Consider the following 20,189-nt stretch of genomic DNA (forward strand, 5'->3'; position numbering starts at 1 on the left):
TCCCAGAGTGCTGCTTTCTGTGGAAGCCCTCACAGCCCAGGGTGGCCTCCAGATTAGAGGGGATGATGATGATGGTCACTTAGGACTGGCAGAATCACAGACTGGAAGACTGGGGACCATCACAGAGTGGGCTCTGGGGGACCCTTGGCCTTGAGGCTCACCTCCCTGTGGCCCTGGGTCAGCCGCTGCACCTCACGCTCCTTGGCCTCTAGAACCTCGTGCATCTTCAAACTGAGGGCCAGGCCCCGCGAGTCGCTCTGGGGAACAGAGAGGGCTCAGCCGGCTGGGCTGACTCTCCCCACACGCCCACCTCCACCCACTCAGGGGAACTCCTGGCTCAGGCTGAGGGTGTATTGCAAGGAGACTGAGACCCAGAGAAGGAGCGCGCTGGTGGTGGGGTGCATAGCGAGCCCCCTACAGAGACAGAGGGGGTCCAAGCTCAGCACTGGCCACCCCGTCTTTCTGAGGGACTCCCCCTAGCCAGAGCGGTGGGCGACCCCAACCCAACAGCCCCCTGTGCCCTGCCCTCCACCCCCATGACTCAGCAGAGGAGTCTGGGTGAGGGACAGCCACCAGGAGGGCCCCACCTCGGCCTGCAGCTGCTGCCTCTCCTGGCGGATCTGCTGCTCCATCTCATTGTACAGTTCCTGGACCTCACGGTGATGGTCAGAGTCACGCCTGGACAGGGTCAGGAGGGCAGGGGCTGGAGAAGGGCTGGCTGGGGTCTTGCTGCTTGGCAGAGCTGGTCTGGACCCCGGTGTCAGTCCACTATGGTGTCCAACTCTCCCCAGCAGAGGTCACTGACTCTATCACCCTGACCTCTGTGACTTTGACACTGGTTCCCCTCACACCGACTCCCAAAACCACCTCCAAGACCTCAGTCTCCAGGCCCTGCCACACAGAACGTGTCACTCCATCACTCTGTCCCACTGCCCTATGTCACGACCCTCCTGCCCCCACCGATGCCGAGCCCCAGGCAGGGGGTCACCACCAGTGTGGCCATCATGTGTCTGGCCCACCACTCCGTCTCTTCCTGCAACTCCGCGCTGTCCCGTCCAGCCCCAAGGCGATTCCACTGAATTGTCAGGAGGTGCGCGGTGCCCGGCATGAGCCCTTCCTATGCATGCACCCACCCGCCCACTCACTTCCTCAGGGTCAGCTCCAGAGCCTCCTTGTCGGCCCTTGCCTCCTGCAAGCGACTGGTCATCTTGGCCAGAAAGCCTTCCAGGTTGCCTGTCAGGTGGGGCTCCTCCTGCCGCAGCTTCGCCCACAGCTGCCAGATCTCTGCCTGCCTGGGGGAGAGGGTAGCCGAAGTTAGACTGGAAGCAGGGGGAGGTGGGACTGGAAGCAGGGGAGCCCACTCTTTGGTTCTAATCACAGGGTTCCCAGAGATGTGGGCAAGGACCCATGGCGGCTGCTCTGGGTTAGGTCCAAACCCACCAGCCACTCCTCAGGAGAAAGGTGAAGTTTGCTTGTTTAAGATTCTTGGGCCTTTGGGCTTTACAGCTCTCTGCCCATGCTGCCAAGTGAAATTCACAGCCTCCCTCTTGCGGGCACCTTGCCTGGGTGTCCTCTGCTTCCTAGAAGCCCCGAACACCTGGCCTCTCTGGGATCTGTCACCCGTTATACACGGCCTGGGAGCCCGGGCCTCTGACTGCTTCCTACCTTCCTGCATGCCCGGGAGCTGTGTGCCCCCTGGCAGGTCTGGGGCCCTCTCTGGGCTCATTGGAGGCTGGTGCCTGCCTAGCCAGCTGGCTGGGGAAGGAGACAGGCCCCATGGAAGCACCAACTTAGGGCCTGGCACCTGGTTGGCACTCAATAAATGCCGCTTTCTCACAGACTTCATTAAGTTGGGAGCACGGGTGCCAGAGGGCTGAGCCAGGCCTCGCTGCTAAGTGGGTGAACAGCCCCCACCCCACCTGCTGTGCCAGGCCCCACCCTGCTGGCCACACCCAGCAGGGTGATGTATAAGCCCTCCCTCAACCCTAGGTATCCCCAGCCTGTGTCACCCCATGGAGAAAGGCTCCCTTTAGGGACCCTTGTGTTTTCCAAGCCTGGAAGGTCCCTTGAGAGACCAGCCCCCAGTGTACTAGCCCAGCTGGGGAGTGAGCCTGTAGGAGCCGGGCAAAATGGGATGGATAGGGGTGTAGGGGCTGCTTCTCGGGCCCCAGTCATGCTGGTAGCCAGGGAGCCAACTCCTAAGGGAAACTGTGCTCCACAGGGCATTCCATGACCAGAAAAGACCACCAGGCCTTTCTTCTGCGGCACCATTGGATGGAGTCAAACCTCCAACCCACCAGGCACGCCCACTGAACCCCACAACAGCCCTGGACAAGGAGCACAGAGCAGGGGCCGAGTGGCCAGGTCTGGTGCTGCAGACCCACAGGGAGCATGCAGTGCCCCTTGCTCAGCCCAGAGGACTCCCAGGGACCTGAGCGAGCCCCCTCCCCCTACACAGGCTGCTGGCCTTACTCAGGAAGTAAGGGACCAGCACCCAGCTGCTCCAGGAAGGCAAGGAACGCCTCCTTCTCCTCCGCCTCAGCCTCCTCCAGGGCTGGGAAGCTGGCCGCTGCGGAGCCCCGCTTGGAGGGCAGTGTCCTCCTCCTGCGGAGCCTGTGGGTGCTCAGGTTGGAGCCAAAGATGCTCTCTGTGGACAGAAGGGGTCAGAGGGGAGCACCCCGTGCCTCCCACCCCCCCCCCTGCTCCAGCTCTGGGGAAAGCTCGTCTGTGCCCATCGCATGTACACAGAGTCATGTCCCTTCATTTTCCGATCCACTGCAGGAGTCTGCTCCCTGCAGACACCACGCCCGTGTTGACAGAGTTAGAGAAAGACAGGGCTCTCTGCGCCTATGAACAGTGACCGTCTCGGAAACCCACAGGGGCAGTTCGCCCCTGTCTTATAGGGTCACTGTGAGTCAGTGTTGACTCTAGGGCAGTGAGTTTAGGGTTCATTTTGGAGCCCAGAGGGGCCAAGAAAGTGGCCGGAAGTCACACAGCAGTTCCCTGGTGGCCAACAGTCTTCATTCACTCGCTCAAGGACTCTCTGTTGAGCATGTGTGCTGGGGACAGAGGAGCAGCTCTCAGTGCTGGGCATAAAGTCTTGGCCCAAGCCCCCCTGTGGGGGTGGTGCAGTTGACATGTTAGTGAGAGGTGGGGAACAGGGTTTTGTTTTTGTGCTTTTCAGAAAAGAAAAGAGGCAGTGTTGAGCTAAAGGATTTGGTAGGTCAGTACCATCCAGAGACTACTGGGAAACCCTGACTTTGATGGTGCTCAGGTGTTCCTGAGGACGTGACATTGAACCTGAGTAACAAGAAGGGCCAAGCCATGCAGTATACAGGGAGTGGGCTCCAGGCACAACGACACGATGATTTCCAGGCTAGAGCTGAATTTCTCCAGCGAGGAATTCTGTTCTACGTCCACTGGATGGGAGGCCAAGGCCAGCAAGGCAGAGGGGCGGTAAGACAGTGGAGGCCCCTGCCGGCTCTGGAAAGGGGTTCCAGTTTGTTTCTATGGGCAACTGAAAGTCCCTGGCATGGTGGGTAAGACTCGGCCTCTTGGAGGCTGGGGGTGGATAACGTATTTCCTCTGCCCCCCTCCCCAATTTCACTTCCTCCCACCTACCTCTTCAGCTCACCACCTGCTAAGGCTGGAAGAGTCACCTCCCAGAGTGACTTTAATCTGTACCTGAAACTTCAGGCGCCCTCTCTGCTGGTCCCAAGCTATGCAGCTGGGAGAAGTGGGATGGGGGTGCTTTGGGAGACTGAGGGCTGAGCTGTGTGCCACAGGGCCCTTGCTCGAGACACCACCCTTCTTAATCAGCAAGGGCTTCAGAGCTCTGGGCCTCCTCTCCCAAGGTCTGTTGGGTGTGTATTAAGAGGTGGGTGTTGCTGTGACCATGCCCAGGGCACTTAGGACCTGGGCCATGGAGTCCATTTCAGAGTAGTGTCTGAGTAAAATTGTGCTCCATTGGGTTTGGTGGGGGTGGGGGTGGAGTTGTTTTTTTGTTGTTGTTGTTTGTTTTGTTTTTCAGTAGACCACCAGGACTTTCTTCTGAGTGCACTGGAACCTTTCAGTTAGCAGACTGTTGACCTTAACCAGTGGACTCACCATGAATCCGAATTACTCAAGAGCACTAGATTGGGTCACCCTCCCTGCTGCTCCTCTGGGCCTGAGAGTCCCTTAAGCAAAGGCAAGCTGTGGACTTCCTGGGGCAGAAACAAGGGGAGTGGTCTCAAGAATGGGGAAAGTCTCAGAAAACAAGCCTGGAGGCCTCCCTGGTAGAGGGGAGTAGCTCAGGGAGCCCCCGTGGGTGGGAAGGGAAGGCTGGGAGTCTCAAGGCTCTGCTGTCCAGGTGTGGTGAAGGTCCCTGCCTCTTTGGGAAATGACTGTTGCCTTTCCGGCCAGTCCAGCCAAGTCTGGGGTGGGTCCACTGCACATGACAGCTACCCACGCAGACAGTCCCCCTGGGGCCCTCTCAGGACAGACATACTGAGGCCGGAACTGAATTCCTCGAGGGAGAGGCGTCCCTTCCGTTGCACGTCCACCCAGTCAAAGATCATCCCTGGCTCCTCGTCACTGCCCAGGAAGCTGAACTTGGCCACCTGGAAAGAGGGCTGAGCTGAGTGGCTGTTCCCATTGGGGACACTCAGAAAAGGAGAGTGTTAATCTTCGACCACCCTCACCTCCTTTTTTTTCCAAGTTTGGGGGTCTCCCATAAACCTTCCCTGGGGTCTACCCTTGAGCCAAGCTCCCCAAGTCCATGCAAGAAGAGCCCCGGTCTGGCTCCAAACCCTTCCCTTCCCCTCTCCAACATGGAAACGTATCTCGTCTGAGTTCCCTCCTTTTAGGACAGAGAGAACACGCCCAGAACGCACTCTTCAAATGTGTCCAAAAATGACCTGAAACTTGAAAATAAGGCACAAAGGTGGACAATGGATCCTTCCAACATGATACAGGGACAAGGGCCACCTGACCACTTTCTAGACGATATGAAAGTACTTAGCTTTCTTGGTGTGTTTGATTGCTTACTACTGACTAGAGATCCCAGAAAGAAACCCTGGTAGAAGAGTAAGTTACTCATTAGACTGCTAACTACAAGGTGGGTGGTTCACACCCACCAGCTGCTCTGAGAGAGAAAGAGGAGGCTTTCTACTCCCATGCAGAGTTACAGTCTTGGAAACCCACAAAGGCAGTTCTGCTCTGCACTTGCCGCTACAAATCGGAATATATTCAATGGCAGATTTGAGAGATCCAAGACTTAATAAAGTCACACATTAACATGCAAATGTTCGAGGATGCAAATACTCCTTTAGTCACCCAATGAACACATAACTCAATAGACGAGGTCCTTGGTGACACCGTGGGTTAAGCTTTGGCTGCTAACTGAAAGGTAGCCAGTTTAAACACAGCCATCGGCAGCTCCTCGGGAGAAAGATGAGGCTGTCAGCTTCCACAAAGATTTACAGCTCGGGAACCCTAGGGAGCAGTTCCACGCTGTCCCAGAGGGTCGCCTGCCTCAACGAGTCAGAATGGATCCACCAGCAGTGGATTTCGGACATTAGCCGGCTTTATAAAACCCCACATGGCAATATGAGTCAACTGTTTCTTTGTTAGGAGCCTTACTTTTAAGATGCTCTCTGGACTCTCATTGCCCTCATTCATTCATGAGCTAAAGAAGATCTTGGATAGGTGTTCCAGGTGCTGCGTTTTACCAAGCCATGACATCGATCTTTGATCAAAGTGGTCTTTCACAGTTTCAAAAGTTCCATCAGGCAGCCCCGGTGGACTCACGTGACAAAGTTAGGAAAACAGTCTTGCTGCCCGAGCATCTGCTGAGCTCTTTAAGCCCCAATCCCCGTTGCCAAAGGAGTCCATTCAGAAGAGCGGAGACCCTGGGTTACCTAGGAGAACTGCTCCAGGCGGCCCTCCTGGCTGGAATCTAACAGGAGCAGATCAGCAAGCCATTTTCCTGTGGTGGCGTGGGCGGGCCCAAACCAGATTCACTGCTGCAGAGTGCGAGCTGGCTCAGCGGTGCTCTGGAACCGCCCCTCTGGGATTCTGCGATGGTGTCTCTTCATGGGAGTAGAAAACCTGTCCAGCAGCCCTCATTTCATAACCGAGGACAAACTCTGCCCCCGGGGGACTTCCCCAAGTGCTTCTACTCCCCGTGCTCCGTGGAAATCCCACGTGTTTTAGAATTTCAACTCGGCTAGCTCTCTCTGTATCTAGAGTTTTGGGTTCACTTCTTTTTGTGTTTTGGCTTTTGGTTCACACCTCACCAAACATTTATTCCCTCCCCACTGGGAGCCCCGGTGGGTTACCTACCCGTTAACTGCAGAGTCACTGGTTCAAAGCCCTCAGCGGCTCCTTGGGAGAAAGATGAGGTTTTCTGCTCCCATAAAGACTTGCAGCCTCTCAGACCCACAGGGGCAGCGCTAGTCTGTGCTCTGGGGTCCCTGTGAGTGAGAGCTGACTCGCTGGCAGCGAGTTTGGGGTCAGCAATGAAGAGAAGCTGGAGTTTATGGCTTATGGGTGGTCCCTTTGAGAGACAAGAGAGCTTCTTGGTTGAGAGAGAATGAGCAGTCTGATGTGGTCATCTTTTCTGTTGTTGCTTGTTTGTTTATCTGGGATTTCCAACCCATTAAGAAGCTCTTACCCACTGAAGACAAAATGTGTGCATAAGCAAATGTGATGAAGAAAGCTGGTGGTGCCTGGTTATCAAAAGATACAGCATCTGGGGTCTTGAAGGCATAAAAATAAACAAGCAGCCATCGAGCTGAGAAGCAACAAAGTCCACATGGACGAAGCACACCAGCCTGTGTGATCACGAGGTGTTAATGGGATCAGGCATCAGACACCAAAGGCCCCAAACAAAACAAACAAAAAGCATATCGATGGGAATGAGGGGACAAGGGGATTGGAGACCCAAAGTCCATCAGTAGTCAATTGGACCCCGTCAGAATGGCCACAGGAAGAGAAGAGCCAGTCAGGGTGCAGTATAACACCGATGAAACACAAAACTTTCCTCTAATTCTTTAATGCTTCCGCCCCCGCCCCACCTATCATGACCCCAATTCTATCCTACAAATCTGGCTAGACCAGAACATGTACACTAGTACAGGTAAGAGCTTCGAACCTAACACAAGGAATCCAGAACAGATAAACCCATCAGGACCAATAAGGGGAGTAGCGATACTAGGGGGGTAAGGGTTGGGGGTGGGGAGGGTTGTTAGAGGGAACCGATCACAATGATTGATGTATGGCCTTATCCCAGGGGCAGGAACAGCAGAAAAGTGGGTGAAATTAGATAGCAGTCAGTGTAAGACATGGGAAAAAAAAGAATAATTTATTAATTATCAAGGGGGCATGAGGGAGAGAGGGTTGGAGAAGGTGGGGGAAATGAGGAGCTAATGCCAGGGGCTCAAGTAGAAAGAAAATGTTTTGAAAAAGATGATGACAAAGTTCTTACCCACTAGGAAGGAACTCCAGCACAGTGGTTACATGCCAAGCTGCTAACTGTAAAGTCAGCAGTTCAAAACCACCAGCCTTTCCAAGGGAGAAAGATGGGGCTTTCTACTCCTGTAAAAAGTTAAAGTCTTAGAAACTCACAGGGGCAGTTCCACCTGGTCCTATAGGGTCACTGTCAGTTGGCACCGACTTGATGGCAGTGAAAGAGTAAATAGAATGATTAGCCCCAGTGATGTAGAGAGTTAAGCATTTGTCTGTGAGATAGTTAAAGTTTATTGTGTCAACCTGGCCCATAAACACGTGGGATTCATTGAAGGGCAGAGAGACAAATGACTCAGTGAGCCTTGCCCTTCTAGTTCTTAGGTCTCTTGCTTTCTGATGGTCGGACTAGGGTGCAGCTGCCTTAGCCAGTTCCCTGCTTCAGCTGGCAAGGCTCACTTTCTGTGAGACATCCCTAAGGAGAAGCCACATGGACCTACCCCAATGTAGCCTTGGGTGCTGGAGCAGCTGTGTGGAGACCCCTGCCAGCGCTGAGATGCTTACACGCTCATTGATTCAGCTTTCCTCCTGCAGTTGGTGTCATAGTGTGTTTTGTGAGATGGACTTTGTGGATTGGTGTCGGACATATGGGTTAATGTTGGACTAATGGGATTGAGCAGCACTGGGTTGGGATACTTTCTTTTTTTTTTCTTCTTTTGACTGAACAAAGAATGGTATTTATTAAGAAATAACCATGGGGAAAAACAGAAAAGTATGCAGCAGAAAGCAAAAGAGCCATATTGACAAATTTATAAATAACTTTATAAAATATAGTATTATAAAAATGTCTTTAAATCAAAAACAAACTACTCACTGCCATTAAGTAGATTTCGACTCACAATGTCCCTCTCAGATAGAGTAGCACTTCCCCTGTGAGTTTCCATGACTGTAAATCTTTACAGGAGCAGAAAGCTTCATCGTCCTCCCATGGCGAGCCTGCTGGATTCAGGCTGCTGACCATGTAGTTAGCAGTCCACACATAACCCAGCATGCCACCGGGGGGGGGGGGGGGCTTAGAGTATCTGAAGAACTCGGTCCGAGTCCATTCAGAGTTGAAAAGGACTTCCATAGAACTTGTCATTCTTGTACATATTCTTAGTCATCGGTTTGTTCAGGCTATTTATTGGCAGCTAAAGCAGTATGCGGGGTGTGGGTGCTCACACATTCATACTATAATGGATGTGCATATTCACGAGGCTGACTCTTCAAGAGATGAGTCCCAGTTGACAATTTTGGAAAACAATAAAGCAAGCATTTTATATATAAAGACTAATTTCTAGTACCTGCGATTCTTCCTCCCTTGTGAGTTTTATGTATTATTTTTAATTTTAATAAATCATTTTACTGGGGCTCTTACATCTCTTATAACAATACATCAGTTGTGTCAAGCACATTTGTACATATGTTGCCATCATCATTTCCAAAACATTTTCTTTCTACTTGAGCCCCCTTGGTATCAGCTCCTCCTTTACCCCTCCCTCATTTTCCCACTCCCCTTTGTGTTTTAAAAGATGCTAAGAAGTGTTCTGAAAAACTTTCGTAGCATATAGTTTATAAATTTAATATGCTAGGGGAAAAATCATGAAGTAGGAGCGAGTTCAAACGTATATTTGGGTTGATCCGTGTTGTAGGTGAAATTATTTCGGCTCTTCGCCAGTCAGCTCTCCTTCGGAATACCATTGTTATATTCACGTCAGACCACGGAGAGCTGGCATGGAACATCGACAGGTTTATAAAATGATTATGTATGAAGCCAGCGCGCATGTTCCACTTTTGATGATGGGCCAGGAATTAAGACCACCCTACAAGTGTCGAGTTTGGTTTCTCTTGTGGATATTTATCCTACTATGCCTGGCACGTAATACAGTCCTGTGAATGCTTGTCTGAATAATACCACAGCATGACAAGCGCAGTAGTCAGAGGCCCTGCCAGCTCCTAGGTAACCTTAAGCAATTCATTTAATTGTGAGTCACATCTCGGACTCTGAAAAATGGAGATAATATTCACCCTTCTCTGTCCTTCACTTACTATAGCCATCGAAGGTGAATAATTCGGGCCTGATTATAAAGACAAGTCACTTAAGATATTTCTAACTTTACAGATAATAATTTGTACATCCTTCCATTCCCTAATATCACCTCCTTAAAGTCTGGGATACTTTGTTAATGCTTAACTTACCCTTTATATAAAACGCTCTCTTATATACATGAGTTTCTGTGGATTCGTTTCCCTAATTTACCCAGACTGAAGCAGGCTGCTAATCACAAAGGCAGTAGTTCCTTTGGAAAAGCTGAGACTTTCTACTCCAGTATAGACTTACCCTCTCGGAAACCCACGAGTGGATTCTGCTTTGTCCTGTAGGGTCGCTATGAGTCAGAATCAGCTCAGTGGGAGTGAGTAGGGAAGGAGACCAGGTGCTCAGGTGGCGCGCTGGTTAAAGCATTTGACCTGCTCTGTAGGAGAAGGCTGGGGCCATCTCTCAGGACAGTCCCACCGAGTCCCATAGGGTCACTGCGAGTCGACACTGGCTCAAAAGCTGACGGGCTTGGGAAGGAGAACGGCTCTTTAGACTGCTCAGGAGTTTGTGTGTCCATGTTTACTTTTGACCGGAGGCTAAAGTTGTGGAAACGAAGCTGTGCATCCTCGGGCATTCTATCATTCCGAAAGGCATCGAACACTTGTGAACCTGAATGTTTTTCGACATTCCCACTGCTATGGCATCAATTCCGACGCACAGTGACTTTACGCAGAGATTGTGATTCTTTATAGAAGCAAACGGCCTCATCTTTCTCCTACAGAGTGGCTGCTGGGTTTGAACCACCCACCTTGAAGTTAGGAGCCCAACACTTACCCAGCAGCACCAGCAGAGGTATTAGGAACTTAGAATACCATGTTTCTCAAAGCAGTTCTGTGTGAATAGGTTTACAGAGACCAACAAGTGGTTATGCAAATCCAGTGTTCCCTTAACTCACACAGTAAATAAAAACACTGGACTTCTAATGTTTTAAATATACCAGACATTTAAGAAAACTCTTTCTTACAGGAATTGCTAGTTCAGAAGCTCTTTAAGAATCCACGTTTACACACAGGTGTAATTAATGTTTGGACAATTAAAGTGGGTTAGTAACTTTGGTTTATTCTCTAGGTTTCTCTACGTTATAGTCTTTCAATAAGATCTGGGCTAAACCCCTCAGGACCAATATTGAGAGGAGCCATACCAGGAGGGTAAGGGGAAGTGCGGGGCGGGGGGAGGAAAAAGGGGGAACCAATCACAATGATCTACATATAACCCCCTCCCAGGGGAACAGGCAACAGAAAAATGGGTGAAGGGACACAGCAGTCAGTGTAAGACATGGAAAAAATTATAAATTGTCAAGGGTTCATAAGAGAGGGAAGGTGGAGAGGAAGGGGGGAAAATGAGGAGCTGATATCAAGGGCTCAAGTAGAAAACAAATGTTTTGAGACTGATGAGGGCAACCAATGTACAAATGTGCATGACACAATGGATGGATGGATGGATTATGAGGAGTTGTATGAGCCCCCAGTAAAATAACTTAAAAAGAAAAGCTCTGGGCTTTTTTTAATTAAAGAAAAATTAGTTGATCTGACTTTCCTACATTTCTGCTTTTGGTTTACTGACCAAAGAAGCCAACAATATCGTTACATAATGCATATGATGATGAAAATGTCAGTTTGTGTGCAGCTAGATTGTTATGACAGATACAGCTAACATCAGTTACCTCACTGCCATCCGGTGGGTTTGACTCACAGGACAGAGTAGAACTGCCCCGTGGGACTCCGAGATTAAATCTTTACGGGGTCGATGTGTCATCTTTCTCACTCAGGAGCAGAATTACTGACTTTGCTCCGAGCAGCCCAGCTACTGTGCCGCCAGAGCTCCTGTTACAGCAGGAAGAATTGGGTTTGTAGTCTGCCTCCTGAAAGACCACTTTCCAGATTGTGTTAGAATGGGTACTTTAGAGAAACAAATCCACAGAAACTCAAATGTATAAGAGAGAGTTTTCTATAAAGGGTAAGTGCACATCAAGAAAACATCCCAACCCAGTGCTGCCCAAGCCCCTACACAAGTCCAACATTAACCCATATGTCTGACACCAATCCACAAAGTCCTCCTCCATCTCACAAAACAGATGCAATAATGCCAACTGCAGGAGGAAAGCCGAGTCAGTGAATGTGTAAGCATCTCAGCACTGGCAGGGGTCTCCACACGGCTGCTCCAGCACCCAGAGCTGCATCGGAGTAGGTCCATGTGACTTCTCCTCGGGGATGTCTTGCAGGAAGTCAGCCTTGCCAGCTGAAGCAGGGAACTGGCTAAGGCAGCTGCACCCTGTCTGACCATCACAAAGCAAGAGACCCGAGAACTCGAAAGGTGAGGCTCACTGAGCCATTTATCCCTCTGTCCTTCAATTAACCCCACATGTGTTTATCAACCAGGTTGGAACAATAAACTAACCACCTCAAAGGTCCTTCTAGACCATGTACCCAACTCACAGACAGCAACCCTGTAGGACAGAGCAGAGCTGCCCCAAGGGTTTCCTAGACTGGAACCTCGACTTCCTTCTGCAAAGCAGTGGGCATGTCCAAACTGCTAACATCTGGGCTAGCAGCGGAACGCTTAACCACTGCATCACCAGGACACCTGCAAGATTCTTACCCAACCACTTCTGTCAAGTCCATTTCAAACCAGAGCAACCTCTCGAGACAGAGCAGAACTGCTACTTTACATCGTTACAGGAACAGCCAACCTCAGCTTTCTTCCACGGAGAAGCTGGTAGGTTTGAACTGCCGGCCTTTCTGCTAACAGCCCATCACTTAGCCCACTGTGTCACCAGGGCTACTTACTCAACTCACTGCCATCGAGTCAACTGTGACTCATAGACATCCTGTAGGGCAGGGTAGCACTGTCCCTGTGGGCTTCTGAGACGAACTCCTCAGGAGGATTGAAAACCTCGTCATTCTCCCAGGGAGGCGCTGATGTTTCAAACTGCCAGCCTTGCAGTGTGTAGCCTAATACATAAAAGCTACGCTGTCACATAGTTGCAGGGCTGGTTATGTAACGTTTAAGAATGTAATGTATCATTGCTAGCTGCTATCGAGTCAGCAACCCCACATGTGCAGAGTCGAGCTACATCATCAACTTTTTGTTAGGAACCAAGTCTTAATTAACCGCTTGTGCCATCCGGAGACTGCTAAAATAATAAATAATAATAAAACAGTCAAGTCCATTAATAAATAATTTGGGGCAACCTGGATAGTTTCTAAGAAACACTGAATACCCAGACATTGAATGCGAAGTATCATTTTCGGTTTAGATACCTCAGCTTCTTTCCTTTACATGTTAAATTTCAAAAAGTCACTCACAGCGACTCTAGGAGCGGGTTTCAGAGAATGCCACTCTCCACAGGAGAGGTATGCGTGCCTGTGGATTTCTAAAGTTGTATAGGGAACAGGTGTGGCTACTGGGTTCTGCGTCTTGGTGAGTTTTTCGAGTCTGCTAAAAAGCTTGAACTGATAGACAGTCCTCAATTATTCACTCCCAAGTTCTCTCTGCGCAATACCAAACCCACCGCTATTGCTGGAGTTGATTGCAACTCATGGCAACACTAAGTAGGGCTTCCGCGACTGTGAATCTTTATGGGCCACGGGAGAGGGAGAGATGGGGGAAACGGAGGGCCGGGTAACAAACCCAGAGACAAGGGAAGAACAAGTGATCTTAAAATTGAAGTCGAGGAGGGCACAGGATGCTTGGGGAGGCTCAATCAAGGGCAATGTAGCCAAGAGGAATTACCAAAACCCGAATGAAGGCCGAACATGATAGTGGAATGGGAGGAAAGTAAAAGGAAATAGAGGAAAGAACTCGGAGGCATAGAACCATTATACAGATCTAAATACAGGCATGTATATATGTAAAAACATTTATATACAATGACGGGTGAATAGAGATATGTACATACATTTATTTATAAAGTATTGCAGTAGCAGATGGACATTGGGCCTCCACTCAGGTACTCCCTCAATGCAAGAACAATTTGTTGTACTAACTCGACACTCTGACGTTCACCTTCCCTGACCGCTGAGGACAAACTGGGTGCCTAAGCAGATGTGATGAAGAAAGCTGATGGTGCCCGGCTATCAAAAGAAATAGCATCTGGGGTTTTAAAGGCTTAAAGATAAACAAGAGGTCATCTAACTGAGAAGCAACAAAGTCCACATGGAGAAACACACCAGCCTGTGTGATCCTGAGGTGTTGATGGGATCAGATAGCAGGCATCAAAGACCCAGAACAAAACAAACAAGAAGCATATCAATGGGAATGAGGGGGAGGGCAGAGTGGGCATCCAAAGTCCATCAGTAGTCAATTAGACACCCCCTGTCAGAACAGGCACAGGAAGAGAAGAGCCAGTCAGGGTGCAGTATAGCACCAATGAAACACACAACTTTCCCCTGGTCTTTAATGCTTCCTCCCTCCCCTCACCACCCCACACACACTACCATGACCCCAATTCTATCCTACAAATCTGGCTAGACCAGAACATGTATACTAGTACAGGTAAGAGCTTCGAACCTAACACAGGGAATCCAGAACAGATAAACCCTTCAGGACCAACAAGGGGAGCAGCCATACTAGGAAGTTAAGGATTGGGGCTGGGGGAGAGGGGTGGGGTTAGGCGGAACTGATCACAATGATTGACGCATGGCCCCCGTCCCAGGGGGACGAACAGCAGAAAAGTGGGTGCAATGAGAACGCAGTCAGTGTAAGACATGGAAAAAAAGAATAATTTATAAATTATCAAGGAGGCATGGGGAGGGAGGGTGGGAAATGAGGAGCTGACTCAGGGGCTCAAGTAGAAGGAAAATGTTTTGAAAAAGATGGTGGCAACATATGTAGAGATGTGTTTGACACAACAGATATACGTATGGATTGTGATAAGAGCTTTAAGAGCCCCCAATAAAACAATTAAAAAACCCCCATGGGCACAGAAAACCCACCTTTCTCCCACAGAGTGGCAGGTAGGTTTGAACAGCTGACCTTGCAGTTAGCAGCCCAATGTGTAACCACTACACCACCACGGCCTAGCTAACAGAGGTCAGTTATTCTAGCTGAATGTTCTCATCGTTTTGGATAGTTGAAGACAGTGACTGAGAAATGCTGCCGTGTTGTAGGAAATGCGATGAGGGCTTTTGGGCTTTTGGCTTTGCTTTTTGAGGGATAAGGGGCTTGGTTTTGTTTCAAAGTCTCCGGTTGTCCCCAAATGTGAAAGGGAATAAAATGGGTGTCAAAGCTGTAATGCTTTGCACAAAAGGAGGTTTTATTGGCCTTGATTTATAACACCGGAGTCTGAAAACACGCATGGGACGTGTCATCCTTTTGCCAAACTTGGCCAGGTTTTACGGGACTTGGTTATCATTTTACTTTTAAGTGTGAAACTTGGCTGGCTACGTGCTGCTTCAATGCAAAGCTAGAATTTGGCTTTACTTCTGTTGACATGATCAATTGGTCTTGGAGCTGTTCACAGCGACTAAAAGTACCTTATCCTCTCTGCAAACTGTCTGGATCGCAGATTCCCTGTCTCGCCAAATCCATGTCCTCTGCTCTATGTTGACGGCACCTTCGTTGCTATTTTAAAAGAAAAGACAGCTTCCTTCTGGAAGCACTAAACTATCCTCTCAATTCCATCGTGAAAAAATCTGTACAACAATGTATAAAACCATATATATATGTGGTTTTATACCGTTTTATACTTTAATTTTATGCAGTTTTTTCTTTTTAAAATCATTTTATTGGGGACTCATATAACTCTTATCACAAACTATTTTATTTCACGGTCATTTTGATTCGATCACCAAGCACTCTTAATCTTGTCCCCAAGTCCTCTCTGACAGCTCTTTGGATTTTGCCTTCCTATGACCCCATTTAAAAAATAACAATAATATTTCACTGATTTTGTTTTCCTCACTTCGCGGCTGCGCCCTTAAGCTGTTACCCTTTACCGTCATGTCAATGTCAAGTGGTCCTACTCAGGAAACCCTGTGGGGCAGTCCAACCCTGTCACACAGGGTCACTGAGAGGCAGGATCCACTGGAGGACACCCAACAGCAGCATGCTTTGCGCCCCGCGGCAGGGCAGCAGGTGTGCATCTTCAACGGGAAGGTCAAAGTGGAAGCTTGGTGGGAGAGGACTGTCCCAGGGCCCTTCGGAGGCTTCACCTGACTCCGGACTACTGAGGGGCTAGTGGATGGGATTAGGATTGCCAATAGTCTTTGAGCCCCAAAGTAGCAGCTTGCCCTCAAATCCAGAGAGAAGAATGAATGGCATGGACCTGAAGGAATAACTGCAGGAACTTACTGCTTGGACGATGCTTGGTATTATTTTTGACTGTCCTATTGTACGGGAGAAAGGTGCGATTTGCTGCTCCCGTCAAGATCGACAGCCTGAGAAACCCACAGAGCAGGGTCAGCTCCGCTCCGTGCTCTGGGGTCGTTATGACTTGGAATCTGCTGTAAGGCGGTGAGTTTGAGGGGTTTGGGGGGTTGTTTTTGAGTATTTTTATGGGTAAGGAGTGCCGGCGGCTTAGTAGGATGTTCACGCTAGGCTGCTAGTCCCAAGGTTAGCAGTTCGAAACCACCAGTTGCTCTGTGGAAGAAAGACGAGGCTCTCTGTTCCTGTAAAGGTCGACAGCCTCAGAAACCACAGGAGCCCTTCTACCATGCCTTTCAAGGTCACTGTGGGTCCGACACGGCTCGATGGCAGTGAGTCTGTGTGCTGGTTCGGGGACAAGAGGTACGTTTTATGGGAATATGAGGAAGCCTCTGTCTTCCTGCGCTGTCTCTCACCCTCCGTTTGTGTTTTGGCTGAAAGTCGTCTGTGCTTTTGTCCACCGCAATGAAATATTTTCAATCGTATCTGAGTCTCACTGACCCCCTCAGAACTCAGAAGCTAATATCCTCCTCTGGGGTACCTTCATGACCACGGCAAAGCAGAGACCTGCACAGATTGCTGTCCACATTGGGCTGGGATGTATTTGGGTAAGCCAGTGGCGTGACTAAGGCCCTACCTGGGGTGTCATATTGAAGCATGATCTTCATTTAACCAAGTGTGCTGAGCCCACTCTAAGCAACACACCTGGGGTCAGTACCTGCACAGTCCTCTTGGGAAGCTGACCAGGATGAGGAAGGTCACTTGCCGGCAGGAGAGGGAACTTAGGAAAACCAGGACTCGTAAGAAGAGAGAAGTCACCTGGATGGAAAGTTATCACAGGTGAAACTTTGGAGGCCGGAGGGAAGCCTGGCTCAAGTGTGGATATCTTCGATCGCCTGTGTGGATGTGGCAGCGAGACGAGGACTCCGGAAGACTGGGGACGACCGGACACGTTTGCAGTGCAGCGTTGGCAAAGAATATGGAAAGTGTCCTGGAATTCCAGCATAACAAACAAATCTGTCTTGTAGCGAAGCACAGCCAGAGTGCTCCTTAGAAGCAAGGATGGTGGACCTTCATCTCAGGCAGGCACTTTAGGCACGTTCTTAGGAAAGAGCAAGCCAAAAAAAACACAAAAAACAAGCAGACTCACTGCCACTGAGTTGATTTTGACTCATAGCGGTCCTGTAGGACAGGTAGAACTGCCCCTGTGGGTTTCGGCAACTGTAACTCTTTGTGGGAGTAGGAAGACTCATCTTTCTCCCAGGGAGCAGGTCATGGTTTCAGACTTTGCGGTTAGCTGATCAATGTATAACCCACTACGCCATCAGATTATGGAAACACAAATTAAGATTACAATGAGATCCCACTTCACACCTATGAGGGTAGCAACCAACAATGGAAAATAATAAGCATTGGTGAGGACATGAAGAAATTGGAATCCTTGTATATCAAAGACTGCAGCTGTTGGGGGAGAGTTGAATGATTCCACCAGGTGTTCTATATAAAATGACCATCTGATCCGGCAATTCCAATCTAAGCACAAACTCAAAAGAACTGACAACCAGGATGAATCCAGATACTCAGACAGGAATGACCATAGCAACATTATTCAAGGTCAGCAAGTGGAAAGACCCACGTGTTCACCAGCTGATCTCTGGACACACAAATCGCTGTATCTACATACAGTGGAATACTATTCAGCCACACGAAGGAAGGGATTCTGATTCCTGCTTCCGCCTGGATGACAGCATTCTGTGAAAAGAAAAAGAGCCAGACCCCACAGGGAAAATCTTTACATCTTTCATGATCCCACGTGTCTGAAAGATCTGGAATAGACAAGTTCGTCGCGACAGAAAGTTGATTAGAAGTTACCAGAAGCAAGGGGAATGGACGGCTGGAGAGGGGTTATAGAGTTTCTGTTTAAGATGCTGACACAATTTTGAAAACAGGAAGCCTGGTGGCGTAGTGGGTTGCCAGTTGGGGCTGCTCACCACAAGGTCAGCAGTTTGAAACCACCAACTGCTCTGTGGGAGAAAGAGGAGGCTTTCTAGTCCCATAAAGAGCGAGTCTCAGAAACCCATAAAGAGCTAGTGACCCTATAGGACAGAGTAGAACCGCCCCTGTGAGTTTCCAAGACTGTCACTCTTCATGGGAGCAGAAAGTGGCTCGTTTGGTGGCATTAGCTTTGTGCATCATGTTGTTCAGAAGCCCTGGTGGCACAGTGGGTTCAAAGCTGTGCTACCATGTTTCCATCGCTCGCTTTAGTAGGAAATAGGTTGGTTTTCCTCCTTTGACAAGTTTCCACCTTACACAGGTTCCACCTTGGGCAGGTTTTGCTGTACTGGGCCTGGGGGATTTCAAAGGCTGAATCCAGCCGCCTTCTCCTAACACTTCTTTGTCCACATCACACATAGACATCAGGACTGCGCTAATACCCTTTGAACCGGTCTTACGGGTTCCATCATTCAATTAATTAATTAACGCTTAATAGCTTTTTGGTTCATGCTCACATCATCTTTACTTGAGAGTCATTGTTGTACCTTTTGGAAAATTGCCTGTTAACAGTAGTTATTTGCACCTAGTTGCAGATTGAAAGGGGGGGGCGGGGCGGGGGCGGGGCTGGTGCGAGGGACAGACCATGAGAAGGGGGGCCGACAAAGTCTGGAGCAGGGAGCAACAGCAGGAGGCAGCTGGCCCAGGAGACTTTGGCGCCCATGGCAAGTGAGAAGGGATGCCGAAGAAACCGGTCTTGGTGCGTTAGTGAAGCTGATAGCTGTTGACATAGTTTGAGTTCCAGCGTTCTGACTCCTGCCCCGAGATAAACTTTTATGCTTCACGGGCCTGGAATTTTACGATTAGCAAGTGACTTTGTACGTTGAAACATCATCCCCTTGTTAAACTGCAAATGTTTCTGGCGGGAGAGAGCACAGAACGCCTTGTCAGTCATTCACATGTTAGTCTAAACAAGTCGCTGGCCTTATCGGAGGGCAGCTTATGGACAAGAGATAGGCAAAGGCTGCCTTCTTGGAGCAGGCAGGCTCCAAAGGCTGCATGCATGCATGACAGGGACGCAGGGAGGAGATGGGCCCCGGGCTCACCGCCACGTCCTCGCGGGTAACAAAGCCCCTCTCCTTGGCACCGCAGTTCTGGAAGAAGTCCTGCAGTTCGGCCGTGGCTTGGAAAGACCAGGACTCAGGTTCGGGGGCCCCTGGGGCTTCCTGGTCATCAATTGGCTCTCGTGTCTGCCGGCGGCGGCTGGAGCCCAGCTTGCGGCCCTTCCGTGACACTCTCTGTCCAGTCTCCATGGCACCGTGACCCTGAGGACAGAGAAGAGGTGAGGTAGTGCTGGCCACCGACCGCAGTCACTCTCTGCTTAAAACACTCCATCGCACCCCACAAGCCCGGAAAGAGAGCAGCCCGGCCATCCCTCTCCAACCTCTGCCCCCACTCAGGGCCTCTGTTCTCTCTGTTCCTTCTGCCCGGCATGCTCTTCCCTGCACTGCCCACACAATGCATGCCCTTGCCTCCTCCAGGCCGCCCCTCAATGCCCACAGCCCTCTCTGATCTTTAAACAACGTAGTACCCCACCCACCCCCCGGCAGGGGACGTTCTGTGCCTGGTGGCTCCTCCACCAGCACCTGGGCTGCATCAAAGGGACATCAAGAGTCTGGTCTTCCTTCCTCCTTTGCCTCTCGGCCACCGCGTGTTCTCCTCAGAATTTCCCGACTCCTCCAGCACAGGCACCGGGACATTGGTGCAGACGGGCTGCCCCCCAGTGCGTGGAAGGCACGGAAGGAGGTGGGCCCTGACTCGTGCCACCTCCTCCATCACCCTAGTGTTGGCGCCACAGGGAACCACTCCTATTTCAGAATGTCACGTACCTTTGTCCCAAACCTCCCCCCACTCCCTCGCTCTCTTACCTAGGGAGTCCCTTAGGTCTCACCTGAGACACCGCATTCTCCCACAGACCTCCCTGGAAGCCAGCCCAACACTTCAAGCTGGGTTCAGGACCCATGTCTGGGCCCTGGCTGCCCTGCGGTTGTCACTGTCCACCTGGGTCCACCTTCCTCCGGAGTTCTGAGCCCAGACTAGGTGCTCAAGGAAAGTTGATCAGATTCCTGATCATGGCCCCTTCACCTGTTTCTGAAGGTCTTGGTGAGTGGTAGGTCAATTGATAGAGATTTAGATGCATAAGAATTGGTGTGGCTGAAGCCCCAGGGAGGGTCTGGAGGGGGGAACAAAT

The 20,189-nt window shown here is 50.2% G+C and overlaps 1 protein-coding gene across 1 annotated transcript in view; it reads right to left on the minus strand.

Annotated features, from left to right (window-relative positions):
* Positions 1-19,251, minus strand: part of RAB44 (RAB44, member RAS oncogene family) — a 35,681-nt gene extending 16,430 nt beyond the window's left edge. Inside the window, exons 1-6 of the mRNA XM_075553804.1 lie at positions 19,045-19,251; positions 4,490-4,601; positions 2,473-2,647; positions 1,146-1,292; positions 588-678; positions 162-257 (exon numbers count right to left, since the gene is read on the minus strand). Of these exons, the coding sequence (XP_075409919.1) occupies positions 162-257; positions 588-678; positions 1,146-1,292; positions 2,473-2,647; positions 4,490-4,601; positions 19,045-19,251 (828 nt within the window). The remainder of the gene's footprint in view (positions 1-161; positions 258-587; positions 679-1,145; positions 1,293-2,472; positions 2,648-4,489; positions 4,602-19,044) is intronic.
* Between the last annotated feature and the right edge of the window lie 938 nt (positions 19,252-20,189).

The sequence above is a fragment of the Tenrec ecaudatus genome, chromosome 7 (genome assembly GCF_050624435.1).
Source record: "Tenrec ecaudatus isolate mTenEca1 chromosome 7, mTenEca1.hap1, whole genome shotgun sequence".
Classification (NCBI taxonomy): Eukaryota; Metazoa; Chordata; class Mammalia; order Afrosoricida; family Tenrecidae; genus Tenrec; species Tenrec ecaudatus.